Consider the following 19,817-nt stretch of genomic DNA (forward strand, 5'->3'; position numbering starts at 1 on the left):
TACTGGTTCATTATTTCTAAGTGAGTTAAAACATCACCACTCAATATTGCAGTTATTCTGGCAAGCAGAACACTGCTGTTCAGCAACACCACAGATACAAGCACACACACACAAATGCACTGAAGCATTCATGTCCTTATCACACGTGTCCTCTGTATAACAAGCATAATTTATTTCACATGACTTGGAAATCCTAGGCATAGTACATACTCCATACTCTTTTTCAACACACACTGCAGTTGTGATGAAATACTTGTGTGAAACAATACAAAACAATGGGCTCAAAAATGTGATGAACACGAGTTGTGCGACTTAGAAAAAACTGACTGTACAAAAAGAGCCACGCTCCGATCCTGCACAGAGCTGTCATGGGAACCCTTCACCTGACATCACAAAGGGTTCCAGCTGATGCATTTGTGTTGTAAATGACACAAAACCATGCCATTAATGATGCATTAAATATCCTAAATTACATAAAATTTTGCCGGAAAGTAGTCTAAAAGTGGGAGAGGGGTGCAGAGCCTTCCTTCTGAACAGTTATATAAATATTTAATGTCACATCTGCAAATATGATGCTTCATTCTGACAAAGGAAAATCAATGCAAATAATCTGAGATGACTGAGCTGATACGGTTCTGATTAGACTGCCTTATACCAGAATGCCAAGAGTACTGTTCACCAGTATTTTTTTTTTCAGTCATATTCTGGGTTAGAAACTTCTACCAGCTTGAGTATACAAAAAGAGAACAGCACTGACTTAGCAGTTATTTTAACAGGCAGGCCAAAAGTTTGACTTTATTTTATTCACTCTCCCCTCCCCCTCTAGATGCAACCACTCAAAAGATGAAAAACAGAAAATGCTCACATACAAACAATGTGGCCAGTTTCAAATAGTCTGTACACTTACACACTGCATGTTAAAACCATGCTTGGCATGCCACTTGGTGCCCTCCACAGAAGGGATAAGAAATGTGTGAAAAAGAAAAGAAATCTGTACAACTATAGCAGTCCACTGGGACACACTAGTATCCCCGCAGTCCATTATAAATTTTTGTCTTGCTTTCCTCTTTAAGTATTTTCTTGATGGCTGCAAAAAATGAAAGGCACCAAAAATATGATAAAAATGCAGTATAATCATCTCAAACATGTGACAGCATTAGTCACACATATTCATAGGCTATACAATATTTATAGTGGAGACAAGGAGTGGATATGTGTTGCCCTTCATATATACAGCAAAAAGTAGAGATAAAATAAGCTTAGGGAGCAAAATTGAGGTCAAACTGGGTTTTGCCAAGGCCTTCACCTCACAAAGTAGGCATGGCAAATGTGTTTTCTTTTTGCTTTTCTCTGCTTTTTTTTCCGCATTGCACCTATTGTCACTACCTGCTTATGCAGTGAGTCATACGCATTTAGTGAAACAGGCCTATAACAGAGGATGATCACAATTGTCTATCAGACAGATGTACATGATGATAGTATACAAGCCCCCTTTGTGTGACATCCTCTATGTTTCAAATAAACCTTGACAAGTCTTCTCCCAGCTTTACATCATGGCGTTCGGTGCACCATGCAACAGGCCCACTTTAGAAAAAGAAAGGAATAACTGGTAGGCATACCTTCCTTGTCTTCGGTGCTAAGGTCACCCTTTGGAAAGTCCACATCAAAAGTGACATACAAGGTTCCTTTCTGGTTGTTGTTTTCGTAGTTTGGCATGCCTTCATTCTTCTTGCGTAGCCTTGCTCCAGGCCATGTAATTTTCTCACGTGTAATTGGTACCTGCAGAGAAAAATAATATATACAGTTGACTGTCGTTACAACGGACCCTGATAATCAGACAAAAAACGTCTATTTTATCCTAAGTACGCAGTATCCGAGACGCCTCACTTCCAAAAATTTCGTTGCGATGTCTAACAACTTTATTGCAGAGAGTGAGTGACGAATGTCCAAAGTAAAAAACAAACAAAAAAGTCACAGTTTCGTCCGAAAGCGAAGCATCGATTGCGATAGCAAATTAAGCAAGCGCGGCCGCAGCAGCGAGCAAATTCACCTTCGTGCTGTCTCTCGCTTCAACGCGAACATCGAAAACACAGCACATACGAAGCTACCGGCACTGGGCGCACTTCGTCCACATCGCAGATCGCTTTGAAGATGTGGCCCGCACGGACGTGCACTTTGTTCGCATCCCAGATCGCTTTCAAGATACGGTGCCCGTGCATACTTTGTCCACATTGCAGATCGCTTTCAAGATACGGCGCCCGCGCAGGTGTGCACTTTGTCCACATCGCAGACTGGTTTCAAGAAAGAGCGCCCGTGCGGCCGCACCGTTAAAGGGCCCCTCACGAGATCTGGCCATATTGAGCTGACAAGCGCAGAGCATACATTGCGCGATAATCGTGCCTGCAAAGTATTACATCGCTACGCGCTGCAAAACTATCTGACATTTCAATCCGAACTCCGTTTCCCTCTTCACTCGCGGCCGCCATGCTCCAAGCCGGACGGTGACGTAATCGTGCCCCTGCGCCTACGTAATCGTGTCCGCAGTGTGACGTCAGTCGTGGTGACATGTAACTTCGAGAATTATTCAATACATCTATTATCTGTTCAATTTGTTGCTTGAATTGACGAATTTAATGTTTAGAGAAATAATAAAACACACAAATGGAATATCTGCATGTTTCCTGTTTTACTTCGCACGTAAGCAAGAGAGCTGTACTTCCGCTTCATCTGCTTGTTCCCACGGTCGTGCAGTCACGTGCGCAGGTACCGAAACTGCCATTTTCTACCGTGTACCAGCGCGTGATCCCGCTCTACGATCCGCTTGTTCTGCCTCAGTATTCATGTAGCACTGAATTATACCGCTAGTCATGCTTCCTTGTGCACAGCGTGCAAAATCGTGCGATGCGCGAACGAGGATGGATGGATGGATGTTATGAGCGTCCCCTTTGGAAAGTGGCAGCGCCCACGCAAGTTTAATGTGGTGGTATTTATGCAATTTTAGTGCAAAGCAATCGCATTTGAGCAAATTTTGGAGCCTGCTTGCCTTGCGCAAGTAGGTAATATGTGGGGTTACGTTCCGGCAAATTTCGTTGACGTGAGAATGTAGTACAGCGACATTTTGTTGTTAAGAGGTACAAAATGCATTGAATCCTATGGGCATTCGCCAGGGATACGAAAATATTTAGTTGCGAGAATTTCATAGTTGCAGGATTTTGTTATCGGGGGTTTCGACTGTAGTAGCTGACAAAGTTGTGAGTGCTCCTCAGGATGCATTTTTAAGACTAATCAATAAATTGTAATTGCAATATTCTTCCAACCAATGACTGCAGGCTGAATGAACTTTTTTTTCTTGTACTGTTATTCATGTACTTTTTTTATGTACTTTTTTTATCTTGATGCGTTCTCCTTTGTCATCCCTCCCTTTTGTGCGATTATATTCTCGTGCTAGTCACTTCATGTTGTACCCACTCCCTTGCTATAATGCTTCGGCACTGCAGGGTGCACTGTAAATACTGTATATAATTAAATTACTGAGATCGTCAAGGCTTTTGTGGCCACAGCAAGCAACATCCCCTGTCCGGATGAATTTGCGAGATCACCGGAGGATATTTATGTAACAGTTAATGCAGTACTCCTGTACAAGTAGAAGTGAGTACTGCAATTGTCGGTGAACTGAGGTTAAGTTAACCTACTCCTACAGTTTGTGAAAGCCTCACTAGAACCCCATTCAGTTTTGAATGCACAATATTAAGCAGAAACTGATGTTTTTTTTCTACAGCCCAATGAACTCTCTCTGGAATGTAACCAACAGCCTCAATTACAATTAACATTTGGAAAAAGAGGAAATGCATATAACTGTATACAATGCACCATATCTCCATAGAAACAATCTCACACAATATAGGCACGAAGAATATCTTCATAAACAATAATGTTTTTATGATTAGTCATGAGCACTTTCACAGCTGCTGACCACAGTACACAGTGCAGATTTTTGGCCTCATGGCCAACTTTTAACTGGAATTTCTTGAAATTTTTTACAAGCAATACGTGCACAAATACTGGATAACAAGCACTTTCACTTGGTCACTAGCTGCAAAGCAGGCAAGGAGCATGAAAGTGAAATTACTGAGCGGATACTAGTGACTGCTCGACACTTCTGAATTTCGCATTACCAATTTTAATTACCATTACCAATGATTATGAGGCCCGCCACAATGGAATACTGGATTAATTTTGACCACCCGAATTCTTTTAGGTGCACACAATGCATGGTACACAGGAGTTTTCGCATTTCACCCCCACTGAAATGCAAAAACCGTTGATTCGATCCTGTGACCTTGTGCTCAGCAGCGCAATGCCAAAGCCACTAGGCAACCATGGCTGGTCACAAGTGCAAAAGGGAACAGCAGAGAGCACTGTGAAAATATATTGCTTTACCTTGTGACCATCCAGATGGGTTATTTCAGTTTCAAATCCCACCAGAGCATCCGTCAGTGAAATGGTTATGTTTGTGTAAAGGTCATCACCCCTCCTCTCAAAAACATGGTGCCTGTAACAGAGCAATGAAGCAAATGTAAAAGCTTGAACTTCAAGGTGCTTGCTAACCCCAACCCCTGTATTATAGAATGTTCCTCCACTCAACCTCGACTTGAGAAGGTGGATGGCAGCACTGCCCCTCAACAGAAGTGGTCACTGCATTTCAATGATGCACTATAGAAATTCTTGAGAAGCATAGTGTGTCTTTTTCATTCGAGGGGCAGTGCTGCGCTCAATTCGGCGGAGTCGATCCAGGAAGAGCTTGAAGTCGAGGATCATTATAGAATACAGGGCAAGATGCATTACAGCAAGCTTTACAGTTGGGAGTGCAATGATGAAAAAAAATCGTGCAACTAGATACAGTAACTATGGGTACAGACCAAACCCATATTAACACTTAGGCAATAAAAAAGGTGCAAACTTCTACTATACCAGCATTGAAAATAACAATGCAAAAATTAAGCATGCACAAAGTGAACAAGATGAAGACAGAGCCAGGGATGTCAAGTTAACCATGTTTTTCTGTTTGTAACTAGCCCAGTAATGCAGAGTGAAATAATGATGGACCTGTTATGCCAGAGATGTTAGATTTTAAGAGTTCCATTTGGTTATGTATAATGTTAAAGGCAAATTGTGGTATTTTTTTCACCAGAGCAAGAATGGGAGCCACTTGGTGTAGATGAATAAGCCTAAAGCCTGAAGTGGCAGGATTTAACCTAGTGTGCCATTAACTATGTGCTGCTGTGTTGAGGGATATACCCCTGCATCATAGTGGGGCTAATACCGGTGTTACATAGGTAGGCAGATTTGACAGCCATTGAGTTACTAATATATAAGCCGATAGTGCAAATTATCAATCCCTATTTCTTGTTTTTTGTACACCTATGGTATGGCAACTATTGCATCACTCATTTGTAACATAAAACAAGTAACTCTTGATGACTGTTGAAAACTGCTGTGAGGCAGCAACACAACTCATTTGAGTTCGATGGAGTTTGGGAGTTTCAAAGGCCCTTGACTCACGGGCCTTTGAAACGGGCCTGTGTGGCTCAGGTATAATTTGCTTCTGCTGCCAAACACTGTAAACTGGCTGATCAAGTCAGGTGAAATATACCCGGCTTGAAATGGCAGAATATTTTGCATACTGTACATATGACGAACCACAATGTCCAAAGTCAAACAATTGCTGGATTATTTTGTATAAGCAGAAAATTAATCAGAATTAAAATTATCTTTAAAAAATAAAACACGGGACTCTGCTTTTAATAGCTAAGGGACAGCCATACTTCTGATAATTGTGTTTCTTAAAGCACCTCATAATGCTCTAGTTTTTTACAATACGTTATCGCCATACTGTGATGTGTGCAGACAGCTTATTCACCAACATTCCCTCCGACTGTTTCAGGTTTATCCATCCCACGAGGAATCTTGATGCACATAGAAATAAGTGCCTTTTCACTACAGTGCATAGTGTTCCAGTGCTTGTAATGCCACGCTCTAGTCATTCCCAAAGCAGACATGAAGTGGCATGTCTCATTGCCACTGGCCTCTTCACTGTTGCGCATAGTCTTCTAATACTTGTAATGCCTGGCTCAAAGGAAACCGATGGAAATGTGCCGAGCCCATAACCCAGAGCTCTCTGTATCAAAACCTGGCTCGAAAGTGAACGGTAATGAGTTCAAACCTTACTGATTTCCAAGATATTTTTTATAGACACATTTTCTCTATACATTAACTGTCCTATATTACAAACAAACATATGCAATCGGCCGTGAGAGATCCATATGTACCCCCTTCAGGTGCCAATTAATTCTGTCGATTAAAAATTTAGTTTCATCATATTTCTTGTACTTTCCAAATCATGAAAACAGTAGAACTTTCAAATGAATTAGGAATTTTCAATTCTTTAGTGAGTTTTGTCAAGATTAAAGAAAATGGACTCCATGTGAGAACGCCTTATAGGAATGTCAGATATGAGAACTATTTAAAGGAGTACTGACAAAAATTTTATCTGCTTTCTTTCTGCTTTAATAAGTAGCTAATGCCACAGTAATCATGGCACGAAACCTCATTTACTTCAGAGTGCAACAGGTAATTATTTGGAGACTTGTTTGTAGCGACCAGTGCAAGTTTCGGTTTCAGAGAGCAACGAGATAGGCCAGAGAAGCAATGTAAACACAGCTGGGCACGTGATCGCGAAAACTTATGATGTATGCTCTGACGCGCTGCGCACAAGCTTCGTGTTACTAGTTTGTCTGCTAAGCATGCACATGCTTTGCGATGTTCTCGCAACCATTGTCATCATCGTTTTCGTCACCCAGCAGCGACGATTTCCTGCAGGGGGGGGGGGGTCGTTACCCTATTAGACCTGGCCAATCACTTTCGATTCAACCCACTAGAAAGCAGCGACTAAGATATTGTGGCCGGCGACGACAAGGACGAACATCAAGACCCTCGCATCGATCATGTTCAATGGACAAATCAGTGGGTTTTGTTTATAGCATGCACGGTCGAAATGACGGGAGAAAATCGGGCTGTCCTTCAGCTAGGTCTACTCTAAGCGTCCAGTGGCACAAACAAACTTGGCCCACTTCTGCCAGTGAAGGCTATCGCGGGGAAAACGATGCATCACTATACCCAACCCCGAATGTGTTCGGCAGAAGTCAACAACGAAGTTTACATGTTGCATTGTGCTGTACTCGCAATATGTGCGTGGTCAGTGCTGCAGAGTCAAGCTGATAGTGCAGGAAATCTGCGGACAGGACAAGAACTGCCGCTTAATTCTGCAGTTGCAGCGACATTGACAGTGTCTCACTACAAGCAACAAGTGAGAAGAGCACGCGCAAGCAGCACGGCAGTCAATGAAAATTCGTGACATAGAGTTTTCTCGGTTATTTACAATTTTTCCTTGATGTCGAAGTGGCGAGGTGTTGTGTTTTGTGGTTGGCTGCACACACATACCTTAAAATTGATTTTAAATATGTTCTAGGCTATATTCGCCGTTGATATTTTGCAGATGATGAGTGTGTGTCCACATAAATCGATTTCGCACATTATCTCCACTACAAACTTTTGTGTAAGTACTCCTTTAATGTCTAGCATACTTGGGACGCACCTATCCAGACCTGAAATATGTGCCTGATTTAAAACATCGTGAAAACAATGAAATAAGTGAACTCACTACGTGAAGATTGATTTGCCACATTCAGCGTCCCTGCGCTTCAAGTTGTAAATTATTTCACTCTAGCACTGCGGTCTGCTAGCCTCATGGTTAGCTCGGACGGTAGAGCGACCACCCCAAAAAGGCACTGGTCTCGGGTTCGAATCCTGGACCAGGATGAATTTTTCCTCAATTGTGAAGCTTTCTGAGAAACCCGTTTGGGTTTCCTTTGTAGCTTCGTGCTACATTCAGGTGGATTATGCTTTTGCCTTTCATGAAGACAAACTGACACCGAAGGCAAATATCTAGCTGTCTACCTTCCAACTCAACTTACTGAAGCACTTTACACTTATTCAATCTTGCAGCACATGTCCAAACAAAAGTATTTTGAAATGTTTTGAGACATCTCATATATTATAATTTTAATCAGTGCTTTGGCATTGATGCACTATCTTCGCATGCACAACTGTGCACATATAGCCCGCAACAGAAATGCTAAAAAGTTAACAGTGAAGTTGGAATGTGGGTTACATGCAAATTTGGCCTTAAAGTGTGGATTCACAGCAGCGCACGTTACCATTATGCCAAACCTTAAGACGAGATGCTCCTTGAAACTTTCTTTTCATTATTAGTACTAGAGGTTTAAAATTGTACTGCTTATAGAGTTACTAATGCAGAGTTCAAATATGTCATTAGTGTTCGTGTAGCTGCTAGATTTATATAGTTATGTCCTACATGATGGCAAAATTTAGCAATATTTGCAGGCACTTTCTTGCGTATTAAATTTTTACAAAAAGCATTGTGCTGCACCTTATTTAGTTTGTTGTAGACCACAATGTGCCAATATCTATCTAAACAGCATGTACAATTACTGGAACTATGCAAAAAAAGTTAGGACACTTCAACTAACCTTTTTCACAATCCCATGAAATATAACCTTGTACTTCTGCAACTTCTGCTGAGAGAGATTGCAATATGATGTAGATATCAGCATTGTACATATCTTGAGTATGTACGCCAAATTTCCTAAGTATAGAACATTTATAAGTGCACAAGGTTATTTTCATGGGATTGTGTGAAAAATTATTTAAGTGTACTAATTTTTTTATGCATAGTTCCACTAATTGTACAAGCTGTTTGGATACATATTGGCACTTTGCAGTCTACAAAGACCTAAATGATCTACAGCAGGATATCTTTTGTGAAAGTTTAGTACACAAGAAAGTGCCTGCAATGATCAGTATATTTTGTTGTGTAGAATATAACTCAAGAAATACAGAAGCTAGACAAAAACTAATTACATATTCAACATCTGCTTCAATAACTCTATAATTGGCTCCATTTTCAAACCTCTGGTACAAATAATAGCAAAAAAAAAAATTAAGGCAAGGTTTCCCACCATTTAGTTTCATTATCTCCTAGGGATCCCCACCCTCTACCCACCAATGTGTGCTGAAGCTCCCTTCTCCCTTCCATGGTCGCTCATTTTCCTCCTCTTTATGAGATTGCCATTTTGAGTTTAGTAGTTAAGCGGCGCCGGCAAACTAGATCTCGAATCACAATGAGCTGCGCTCAATGGCTGTCCTACCAAAGCAGAAGCCGATGATAAAGCTGTCACACGATGGAGCACATTGCACTTTGAGCATGCATATCATGTGATCATATGCACATCACCCAAGCATGCAGTGCTTCCTCAGTTCGTGTGAAGCACTTCAAGATACGGCTCAGTCGCGTTTGCTCCGTCGTCGTTGCCCATGCAAGGGCTGCTCTGTCCACACTGTCATCCTGTTGTACGGATGCTAGCTACGAAGTGACCCTAATCATGTCACATGACTGATTCATCTCTGATCATGTCCGCAGGAGGGGGGGAAGGGGCAAAGAACCACTTACCCCGAAGATACAACATGGACAAGTTGTGCAAATGCAAATGGAAACTTTTTGCAAGGATTTTAGCATCGCTGCATGCAATTATTTTAAAGGATTATCCGTGCAAATGTTTTAAAGTGAAGGTTTCTATGTGTCACCGATTTCTCCACGAACGCCAAAAATGCACTGCAGGAAAGCCAACTTACACATCTGCGTAAAACACGACAGTTTACATTTGCAGCACCGCGCCAGCATCAACTGGCTGGCCGGTCAGTGTCTGATAATGGCGCAAAGTCACGAGCTCAGCAAGAGTAGTGCACGCACAAAGTTAACTGGAAGCGCAAGTTATATCTGCTAGGCATGACACCACCCCTGTCGCCATTAACTAAGCTTCCTGCTTATCAGAGACAGCAAGTGCGCATCAACACGGGCTCGTCTTAAGATCTGGAAAGAAAAAAAAATCAAAGCCCTTTTCTTAAAGAAAGATGGTTGAACGCCACACTACCCAGATGAACTGTATATATCTGCATCGCATTACGCACATCACGAAACGCATTCCCGGCCGTCACCATGGGTAGGCCGTGGGTGCAGCGCACAACAGAAGAGGCTACCATACGCAAACGCAAGTGTAGAATCGTCGGTGAAAGTGTGTGTGTGTAATCAACGGCTACACGATCTAAAATAAAGGCTACGCAATTTAATGAAATGTGTCTTCATTGAACTTCAACGCTCAAATAAGATAGTCCTAAACAAGCAATCAAATCACATATGCATAGCATCGGGTCGCTCAGCATTTCTTGGGTTTGTTGCGTGGTAGTTGGCTGTGGACTTTGATTCAGTTTGTATTGGGGAAAAGCTTCGTGTTCAACCATCTTTAAGAAAGGGGCTTTGATTTTTTTGTTTCTTTCTGGGCTGTTGTAACTAGGGGCGCAGGCTATACGTGGAAAAATATGGTAGTGCCTAAAGGGGATATAGTTGACTACTACTATCAATACTACTATGTCAGCAGACTAGGCCACGATGATAAAAGTGTAAAAGAATGGGGATCGGTGCTGGGACTAGAGATAAAGTAGAAAACATTGTAAGAGTTTGTTCATCAAGTCCCTCCTTTGCATCTGTTTCCATCTGCTTCTTCTGCTCAACCAAACCCCTGCATGGTGCTTGGTTGTCATCTTTGAATTCTTATGCCAAGCCCAAAGCATTTCTGTGCATAACATTCCCAGTCACCGATCCAGTTGCCACCTGCAAAGTGCATGCGACTCTATACAAGGTTTCAGAAAATGCGTTCAAATTCTTAAACATAGGGAAGATGCAATAATTGTTGGGCTAGTGTCCTTATCACTGTCGGACAAGCATCTTTATCAAGTTGCCATATCACTCGCTTCATGCTTGCCCAACAGCGAGATGTGAACAATACTATCACTCAAGGATACCTACTGAGCCCGAAACAGTTGTGCTCATTGGCATTTCAGTTTAGATTCCCTGCGTGAAAGTGGCCAGAGTTTATTGCGCTGCCGAAATTAGCAGCATCTGCTTTATGTATGCCTGAAAACAATTATAAACTCCTTTAATTGATGCATTAGGATCAATGGTTTGCTCTTTTGGTTAAAGATTTAGTCCAATTTTTCAAAATTCTCTAATTACTAACTTGAGCTATATTAATATGTAAGCTTCTGTGAAAAACAATCCTTAGCAAAACCCTGAAATAATGCATCCTTCCTAGCTATCATGCGCCACAATAAAAGAGAGAGAGATTACTTCACGAAAATAAGATTAAGTGCATGTTCTTTAGAGAAACCACCAGTAATTCTGTTTAGTGCCTGACATCCCATTAGTTCAAAGTAATTAGCTAACTTTTTAATTTTCATTTTAATTATCCAGATTAGGGATTGTAAAAAATTGTAAGATATATCAAAATGAGGCATTTCTAGCAAGGTACACATCACATGTACTTTTTTTCCAGCAAAGAGAGAAAGCCACTGAAATATGGAAAACACCACGTAACTGTGCACCCATGCGCATGGGACAACAGTACAATCAAGCCGTCTCAAATGGAAACCAAGCTGTTACTTTCAATAAAATTATGGCGCTTTATGTGCCAAAATCAAAATCTGATTATGAGGCACAAGGTAGTGGGGGGCTCCGGACTAATTTTGACCACCTGGGGTTCTTTAATGTGCGCCTGTTGCATGGTACACTGATGCTTTTACATTCCACCCCCCATCGGAATGGAGTCACCACGGCTGAGATTGAACTCGCGACTTTCAAGCTGTTCACCTCAGGCTTGCTGCTCAGGGCAACGAGTTTCCTTGACGAGGTACGCAACAATCCCAGGGAGCTGCTGGGCTGTTGGTGCGTCACGGAAAGAATACATGTGCTGTTATCACTGCCCCTCAGCCCAGTAACAGCTGAACAGCTCATGTGTGTGGGTCTGTAGAAAGGATATTTACCCTATAGAGTATATTTTCTTTTTCAACACTTGCTGGAGCATAAATTAATGTTCAGACTGATTTTATAAAGTAAACAAACATCAACACTGCATAAGTCAACAATCTTACGGCATAGTTCGAATCCGCAACTTGAGGTCCCCAGGTTCGCCATCTATATGAGGTTCCCCTGCATAGGGACAAGAAAAAGAACGAGTTAGGAACGAGCTACTGACCTCAGTTCAATAGTACCTTTAAATATGTACATATGTAAGCCATCTAGGTGCAAAATCAAACATAAAAAGCATGCTTAATGATAAAGAAAAAGTAGGTAATTAAACATATGGCTCATGCCAGGTCAATATTATGTTATCATTGCAACTACTGTTATGTCCCTGTCATCATACACCCTCTTCTTTCCCTCTCACTTAACACATTTCAATTTCGCACACACACATTTCAACAGGTGCACTAAACACACACCGTGAATTTCTTGTATGCTTTCCTCAGCTTAATTGTCTGTTGGCTTCATTTGGTGGTTCCCATAAATCGAGCACTTTGGCTCCTGATTAACCTTGCTCATTACACACAGACACAAGATAAAGTGAAAATGTTTTTATAAAATACAACAATAGATCACCTATCCTATTGTTTGTGTTAGGAGCCAGAGCATACATATTTGCCCAATATAAGCTGACACCTAAATCAAAAGGTCGGGAAAAAGTCACCTCGAATTTAAGCTGACGAGAAGCAAAGCTCTGCATTTTCTTTAGTAACTGTAGATGTTTTAGATGGTGCTTGACACATCAAATGTACACCTCTCGTGACTCAAGCTCACTTGCCATCATCTAGATCAACATCGGGCAATTGCTAGTCACTTTTTTTTTTTCTCACACGAGATTCGACCTAAAAACGGTGCTCGTGGTCATCTTAATTTTGCAACACATAACATGGATAGCATCTAACGTAACCTCACCTTTGAGGAGACCCCCCTGCGTTTCTTTAATCAATACCAAGAATTGTGCTGAGCAACAATAAAGTCCTGTAAGTCATCTTCTCGAGAGGCATGCGTTTCCTTGAACCATTCATTACCTCTATTCCTGTCATGTGGAACTTCATGAGCACCATTGCTGGAAAGGTGCTGGCAAGTACAAAGCATTGAGCTAATGCTGCAGTTCTGCAATTCCCATTAAGAGCACAGATATCAAAATGAAAGTGCTGGAAAAAAAGAACGCCAATGAGAAGTTCTAAGCAGTAACTGGTTCACATATGCCTTGCTTCTACATGTGAACGAGAAGGGAAATAGAGGGCCCCGATGTTTATCAGTCACAACCAAATGAAGCCAAGGAAAGTAAAGAGGAAATTTTAAGTTTTAATTGAGAAATGATAAGCTAAGTGGAAATGAAAGTAGATGAAAAAACAACCTGCCGCTGGGGGGAGCTGAACCCACAACCTCTGCATTACAATTGTGTTGCACTACTAATGATGCTACAGCGCTGAATGTTTCCATGTCCACATTCACGGGTATTTACGTATGTGCACAGTATCTACATAAGCATTTATATTTGTTACTGACCTTCTGCCACAAAGACTTGCTCTTGGCCATCCCTCATGCCTGCCTCAACTTCCACCTCCAAAAGTTTCTCTTCGTTCACCAACCTAAAAAGGAATGGCAGACATCACAGCATTAATAAGAGACATGGAGACTTATACTTTCTGTGCTTCATGTTCACAAGCAGAGAGATATTCAGCTGTACCATAATAATTCACAGATCTCAAATGTATACTGTTCGCCTACATCTAACATAAACAATGGGTTTTGTTTTTTTTTCTTCAGGTACCAATGGTCAGTCAAAGCTAAAATGCTTCACAGCACAGCTCAGCCATATATGCACTGTGCTGTAGGTGTGCTTGTACACACGTCTGAAAAAAGCTACAAACTGGGAAGGCTAATGTTAATGTGTCCAGAAATAAATATGTCAATGCCCTTTTAAAAATTAGAATTAGATAATGGGGTTTTACATAAAACCACGATCTGATTGCGAGGCACACCGTAGTGGCGGACTCCGGAAATTTTGACCACCTGGGGTTCTTTAACGTGCGCCTAAATCTAAATACATAGGTGTTTTCGCATTTCACCTCTGTCGAAATGCGGCCGCCACGGGCAGGATTTGACCCCCGTGACCTTGTGCTCAGCAGCTCAACACCGTAGCGACTAAGCAACCACGGTGGGTTCAATGCCCCTTTAATGACATCACTTGCTCTTCCTTATATGAGCTTTTCAAAAAAGTAACAAAAATTTCCTGTAAACTACTACAGTTTCTCTCAAAGGGTGAATAAAGAGCAATAACCAAGTATTGGACCATTACATGGAGTAAGGCTGGTTTCTTTATGGGCACTTTTGCAGCCTCACGCCACGTGCAATGTGTGTCCACATCCTGCTACTGAACTACAGGGCCTTATCAACATTTTTGCTTTGCTTCAGCCTTATGTTCCTGCACTGCCATGTCTTGGCACCTCCTGTGTTGGGCTGCACTATTCATCCCACACACAACCCGACATCAAGTGCTCGCTCGGATGGTGCATTACTCAGTGTTCAAGGACACTAACTGCACACAGACTATGGGTAGAAAGAAATGAGATGAAAAGGGGAGAGAAAGAGGGCTCACTGCACGTTGAGAACAATTATTTTTGTCTTTCTTTCACTGCACGAAGCCAAGAAATGACGTCAATGCCGTAAGCGCTGCTGGATTGTCTGTATAATTGCTACCCAATAAAATAAAGGTTATCTGCCATTCTTTTTCTCGTTGTTTCATTGAAGTTCATCTTTCACACTATGTGATTGTCCCCCTCCCCAGTTTAAAATTGCTAACTATTACATAAAGATACGAACTCACTTGACATTGGGGCACTCATCACAGACTGTCTGCTGCATCATTTGGAAACGGCCGGGGCCCAGCTGTCGGGTAACCATCTCCTGGCGACAGTTGCAACGGCGGGTGCCTTTGGCTGGTTTTGCCACAGGCTTGTTGCGGACAACCTCCACAAAATTGCCTTGATACAGCTCTTCCAACGTGACCCAAAGGTCCATAACCACATCTGCACCACGTGGGATCTCACGTTGCTCATTTCGATGTCCATCACCAAAGAAGCCAAAATCTCCGAAGAAACTGCCAAAAGAAAGTGAAACAACAATAAAGTGAGAGGAAAGCACATCAATTAGCGACAAAAACAACAGTTCTTAAAAAGCAAATTTGATGCACCTGGCACCAACAGCATACTGTTAGAAAATTTCCTTAGAAAGTCTATCCACTGCTGCTGCAGAAAGCATGAGTAAAGAAGAGTTTTGCACTAACTGCCAAAATGTGGGGTGTCATATGTTGGGTACACCACAAACAAGTTACACAGCATTACAAATATACCAATTCTGTATATATTACTACCAACATGCATCAATAGCATAATATTAACTGCTAAGACCTGGTATAGGAGAATAGTCTTGAAACGGTCACTAGAAAATTTGAAGTAAATAATGTGAAAGTCTGCTTCCCATACTACTCATCACTTTATGCATATAAAATAATTTGAAGTATTCAAGTGGAATATTGCTACGAAATAACATAAGAATAGAAATAATTTGAACATAGTGGCACATAATGCAGAAGTTGACAAAGCACTGTCTTGATTATTTATTCTCTAGAAAGCACCAAAACACCACCCCCAACATCGCATCAAAGGTAGTCACACCCAACAGCACTTGCACAATGCTAATTTCCTGGATTGCAGCAACTCAAAACTGCTATATGTATGTAACTATAAAGAACGGTAATCAAATATTAGAAACATATTTTGTAACCAGCAGAAGAGGCAATCTTTTTGCTGCTTACAAACTGTAGAAACTGCATGTACAAATAGTAAAAAAAAAAAAATAGATATGTCACCTTGCGAACGGATCACTTCCACCAAACGAATCATGTTTCAATCCCTCTTCGCCATGCCGGTCGTACGTTTTTCGCTTTTCTTCGTCTGAAAGTACTTCATACGCTGCTCCCAGGTCTTGGAACTTTTCTTGTGCATGGGGATCTTCCTTGTTCTTGTCAGGATGCAACTCTCTGGCAAGCTTCCTGTATGCTTTCTTGATTTGGTTTGTATTAGCGTTACGTGACACACCCAAAATACTGTAAAAGTCCCTCCTGAAACATAAGATGGATTTGTTAACGTCTACCAATACCTATCAAGCCAAGAGATAAGCTTTCAGCGTAGCGCTTGCGTGTCACTTCGCTACGTCTGCGTTCCCTGCGCTGTTTCTTGGCAAACCTATAGCAGGCCGAGTACACGCACACAGTGCCAACGTACCTTTACAAGCAAGCTGTACTAAACTTTGAGCATAACTTCGATAAAACCCCCCGTGTAGGCAACGTAAAACGAGGCTGCTGCAACGGATTCGCCACTAACACATGTACGATACATCAACAAAACACGATGCTACCCCTATCGTATTCAGTAACATACTAACTTAAACAGCAGCAGCATATTCAAGAACCGATAAAAGCCATCGAGCTGGCTGCATAATGTTGACGTGGTGCGAAGCAAGAAGCAAAGTGTACTGGAAGCTTTGAGCAGCCAGATCAAGCCGATATAGCAAAGAAATTGTAATCATGTAGACGAGGGGCGCACGTTAAATTACAGTGGAATATACAGTTGCTTCGGTACACACACTAATTTTTGAGAGCAAGATATGATCTGACAGCAAAGCATCGCTGGGGGCGAGAACAAGCCGACAATCTCATTCATTCCAATCAGTTACAGAACGAACTCAAACAGTCGAAGCAGCGAGCGTACTGAGGGCACTAGTATGTATTATGCTTAATCGACGCTGAACACTGCATTCTGAACACTTACCCGGCTAAACTTTGAGCAATTAGAAGCAAAAGAACGTAGCAAGTCAGCAACCCGAGCGCCGGTGACGCCATTGTTGTGTTATACACGTGTATCAAGGTGAATGCTGGGTAAGGATCGAGAGTTGCGTCACCTCAAGAGCGGTCTGCTGGTAGCTTTTGATTGGCTATCGTAGAAACGAAACCGAAAATCGAAAGACGGCGCTTTCGCTTTTGTAATGGAAGATGGTGATGGCAGAGCGACGAAGACGTGAATTAAGTAAAATATATGCACACCATTTCAGGTTCCTATTTCAAAAGAAATATATATGTAGCATACTCGCCGAATAGCAAACGATTACCGTTACGTCCTAGAATGCGTTTTACTCAAATCAGCCGGCTTTCCGCACGCAGATCGATTGGGGAAAGGTAATAAAATAATCACGGTGCGCAGTAGCGATGATGAACGTTCCAAACGTGGTAATTACGGCGAAATAAAAGAGGTCAAAAATTATGCATTAATGAAGTAGGACAGAAAACTAAAGCTTGAGCACCTTCATAGCTCCAATGCATGAACAATGAATATACACTTCGGTATTGTTGAAGTAAAACAGATATAATTTTAGGTTCCGACCAGTTAAGCGTGAAATTTCATCACACGAAGTTGGCTTTGCAGAGTCCAGACCACAGTAGATCAGAGTAGACCAGAGTCATTTGCTTTGCACTGCTGATGCTTTTACTAAATTGATTCGCTTTTCTGCTCATATGAATGGAATATCTCCGATAGATACAAGCAAATACAGTGCCTTTGCAGGCGTCAGACCACTGCCTTGGCCGAGAACCGACGCGAGAAGTGTTTCACTTTTCATTGTTCCGAAAATATATTGTTCTGGATGACATTTCACCAGCTTTCTTCGGTTGATGAGGTTACCGTTTCCTTTTTTTTTCATTGTTTCTGTGTGTGTGTGCGTGTGTGTGTGCGTGTGCGTGCGTGCGTGCGTGTGCGCGTGTGCGTGTGTAGAATACAAATAGAATGAGACTTTGTTCGTAGCATATGCGTCTGCAGAGCTCCAGGGATGTTAAAAAAATGAAAAGGCTACGTAGATATCACTGCCCCAATTGGGATCAGTGAACGCACCCATGCAGTTCATCCACCTAAATGACTGCAGCGCGAAGACTGCAAGCTTCAATGATACACAGTGTGGCCCTCGAAACTTGAGCCAAGATTTTAAAAACGAAAGGCACGTCGAAAGCGAATTGAACCGAACGCGTACTATTCGCACTGGCCTACAGTAACCCAGGCAATTTTTGGTTTTCCCCATAACACCATAATTAATTAAGTTTAATTACCCAACGTTTTAATTATTGGCCGAGGACCCCAAGTATGCGCAGATTTGTAGAGCACCTTCCGAAACCACGGATCTAGTTGTTTCCTGTACGATACGTTTCATGCGTGGACCATGGCCGTGCGCGTCGCTGGCGCAGAAAGCAACGGAGCAAAAATTCGAGTGCATATGGAATGTTTCAGCTGTCGGGAGTGTCTTCACCTGGCGTTCCACGGCTCGACTTGCGTGGAAGAGGCCAGTGCGTTTAAGCTTGACTGGTACCGGTCAACCCAAAGAACGTATTTAGAGAGGAATATGATTGTTATAGGCATTTGACCTTGTGCAGCACGAATTGAGGAGGTCTGGGCGCTGCGAGAAGCATCGTCTCCTATGCGAAAGTTGCCAGTGGCAGGGAGGTGCTGTGAGGAAGGGGAGGCAGGCTTGGGTAACTTTGCTTCCCTCCTTCCGGACATGCGGGTGACTGGAAGCATGGACGCTTAAAGTTATTCGTGGTGCTTAGGCGATGCACGGTGAAATCCATAGCATTATCACTGGTGGCAAGGTCTGTGCCAAATGAGGGATCGTCAACGTCATCGTCCGGACTGAGTAAGCAGAAAGGGTTTGGGTGCCCGTGATGTCATGTCAAAGGTAGCTGGTGTCGTGGACTGGCCCAACGGCGACAGCGGAGGCGCCGTGCGGGTCGTCAGGCCTCCAACGAAGGAGGGGGGGGGGGTGTTATAGGCCTGGTGTGCTCGTTCAAGTGTGCACGCAACTTTTGCTCTGTCTCTTCCCTTCTTTCGCTCTTTTCACACTTCTATACCCTTTCCACAGTGCAGGGTAGGAAACCGGACGTGCGCCTGGTTAACCTCCCTGCTTTTCCTTGCCTCTCTCAATTTTTCTATGTAGATAGTTGTAGTGGCTTTATTTATTTGAGGCTCCAATAAAAGCGTGCGTATGTTGTTTTTATGTAAAAACGTTGACAGTCACTTTAGCTTACGTTAAAAGCGATGAAGGCGAAAGCCTGCGCGCCCACGAGACATTAATTAAATTACTTGCGTTCTCATTCGAATTCTCGCCCTAATTCACACCAAAGGTCGCGGGGTCCCCTCCCACAAAAGGTTGTGGGTTCGATTATCTTAATTATCGTAATTATCTTAATCAACTTAATTAACTTCGCATTATTTAACACCAAAGGTAGCAGGCTCGCCTCTCGGCGTTCACGATGTCAGTTGGAATCCAACTTGGAGATATGGACGAACCGGCCATATCTCCATGTTGGGTCGTGGGTTCGAGTGCCTTAATCAACTTCACCTTAATTAACACCAAAGGTCGAGGGTTCGACTCGCACGAAATGTCGTGGGTTTGACTCTCGACCTTCATGATGTCCATTAGAGTCCGACTTGGAGATATGGCCGGTTCGCCCATATCTCCATGTGGGTTCGACTCCCACCAAACGTCGTGGGTTCGAGTGCCCTAATTAACTATATCTTAATTACATGCGCCTTAATTAACTTAGTTTTAATCAACACCAAAGGTCGTGGGTTCGACTACCATCAAAGGTCGTGAGTCCGACTCCCATCAATTCTGGTTCCATTGAATTTTGGTGCCATAACGCCGGACGGTC

The 19,817-nt window shown here is 42.4% G+C and overlaps 1 protein-coding gene across 1 annotated transcript; it reads right to left on the reverse strand.

Moving 5' to 3' along the window:
* Positions 1 to 150: 150 nt before the first annotated feature.
* shv (DnaJ heat shock protein family member shriveled) lies at positions 151 to 17,022 on the reverse strand. The gene is made up of 8 exons (XM_075676926.1): positions 16,894 to 17,022; positions 15,933 to 16,184; positions 14,889 to 15,161; positions 13,568 to 13,650; positions 12,124 to 12,181; positions 4,441 to 4,552; positions 1,620 to 1,779; positions 151 to 1,087 (listed from the first exon to the last, which is right to left on the reverse strand). The coding sequence occupies exons 1-8, from the start codon at positions 16,962 to 16,964 to the stop codon at positions 1,023 to 1,025; spliced, it is 1,074 nt and encodes a 357-aa protein (XP_075533041.1). The 5' UTR covers positions 16,965 to 17,022; the 3' UTR covers positions 151 to 1,022.
* Positions 17,023 to 19,817: the final 2,795 nt, after the last annotated feature.

This window comes from Dermacentor variabilis, unplaced genomic scaffold, assembly GCF_050947875.1.
Source record: "Dermacentor variabilis isolate Ectoservices unplaced genomic scaffold, ASM5094787v1 scaffold_12, whole genome shotgun sequence".
NCBI classification, from domain to species: domain Eukaryota; kingdom Metazoa; phylum Arthropoda; class Arachnida; order Ixodida; family Ixodidae; genus Dermacentor; species Dermacentor variabilis.

Excerpts from the sequence above, each read along its gene's own strand:
- shv (XM_075676926.1), bottom strand. The coding sequence starts at position 16,964 with ATGGCGTCACCGGCGCTCGGGTTGCTGACTTGCTACGTTCTTTTGCTT. Across the intron at positions 16,185-16,893 it reads ATTGCTCAAAGTTTAGCCGG|GAGGGACTTTTACAGTATTT; the intron begins GTAAGTGTTCAG and ends CTTATGTTTCAG. Across the intron at positions 1,780-4,440 it reads CCCATCTGGATGGTCACAAG|GTACCAATTACACGTGAGAA; the intron begins GTAAAGCAATAT and ends TTTTCTCTGCAG.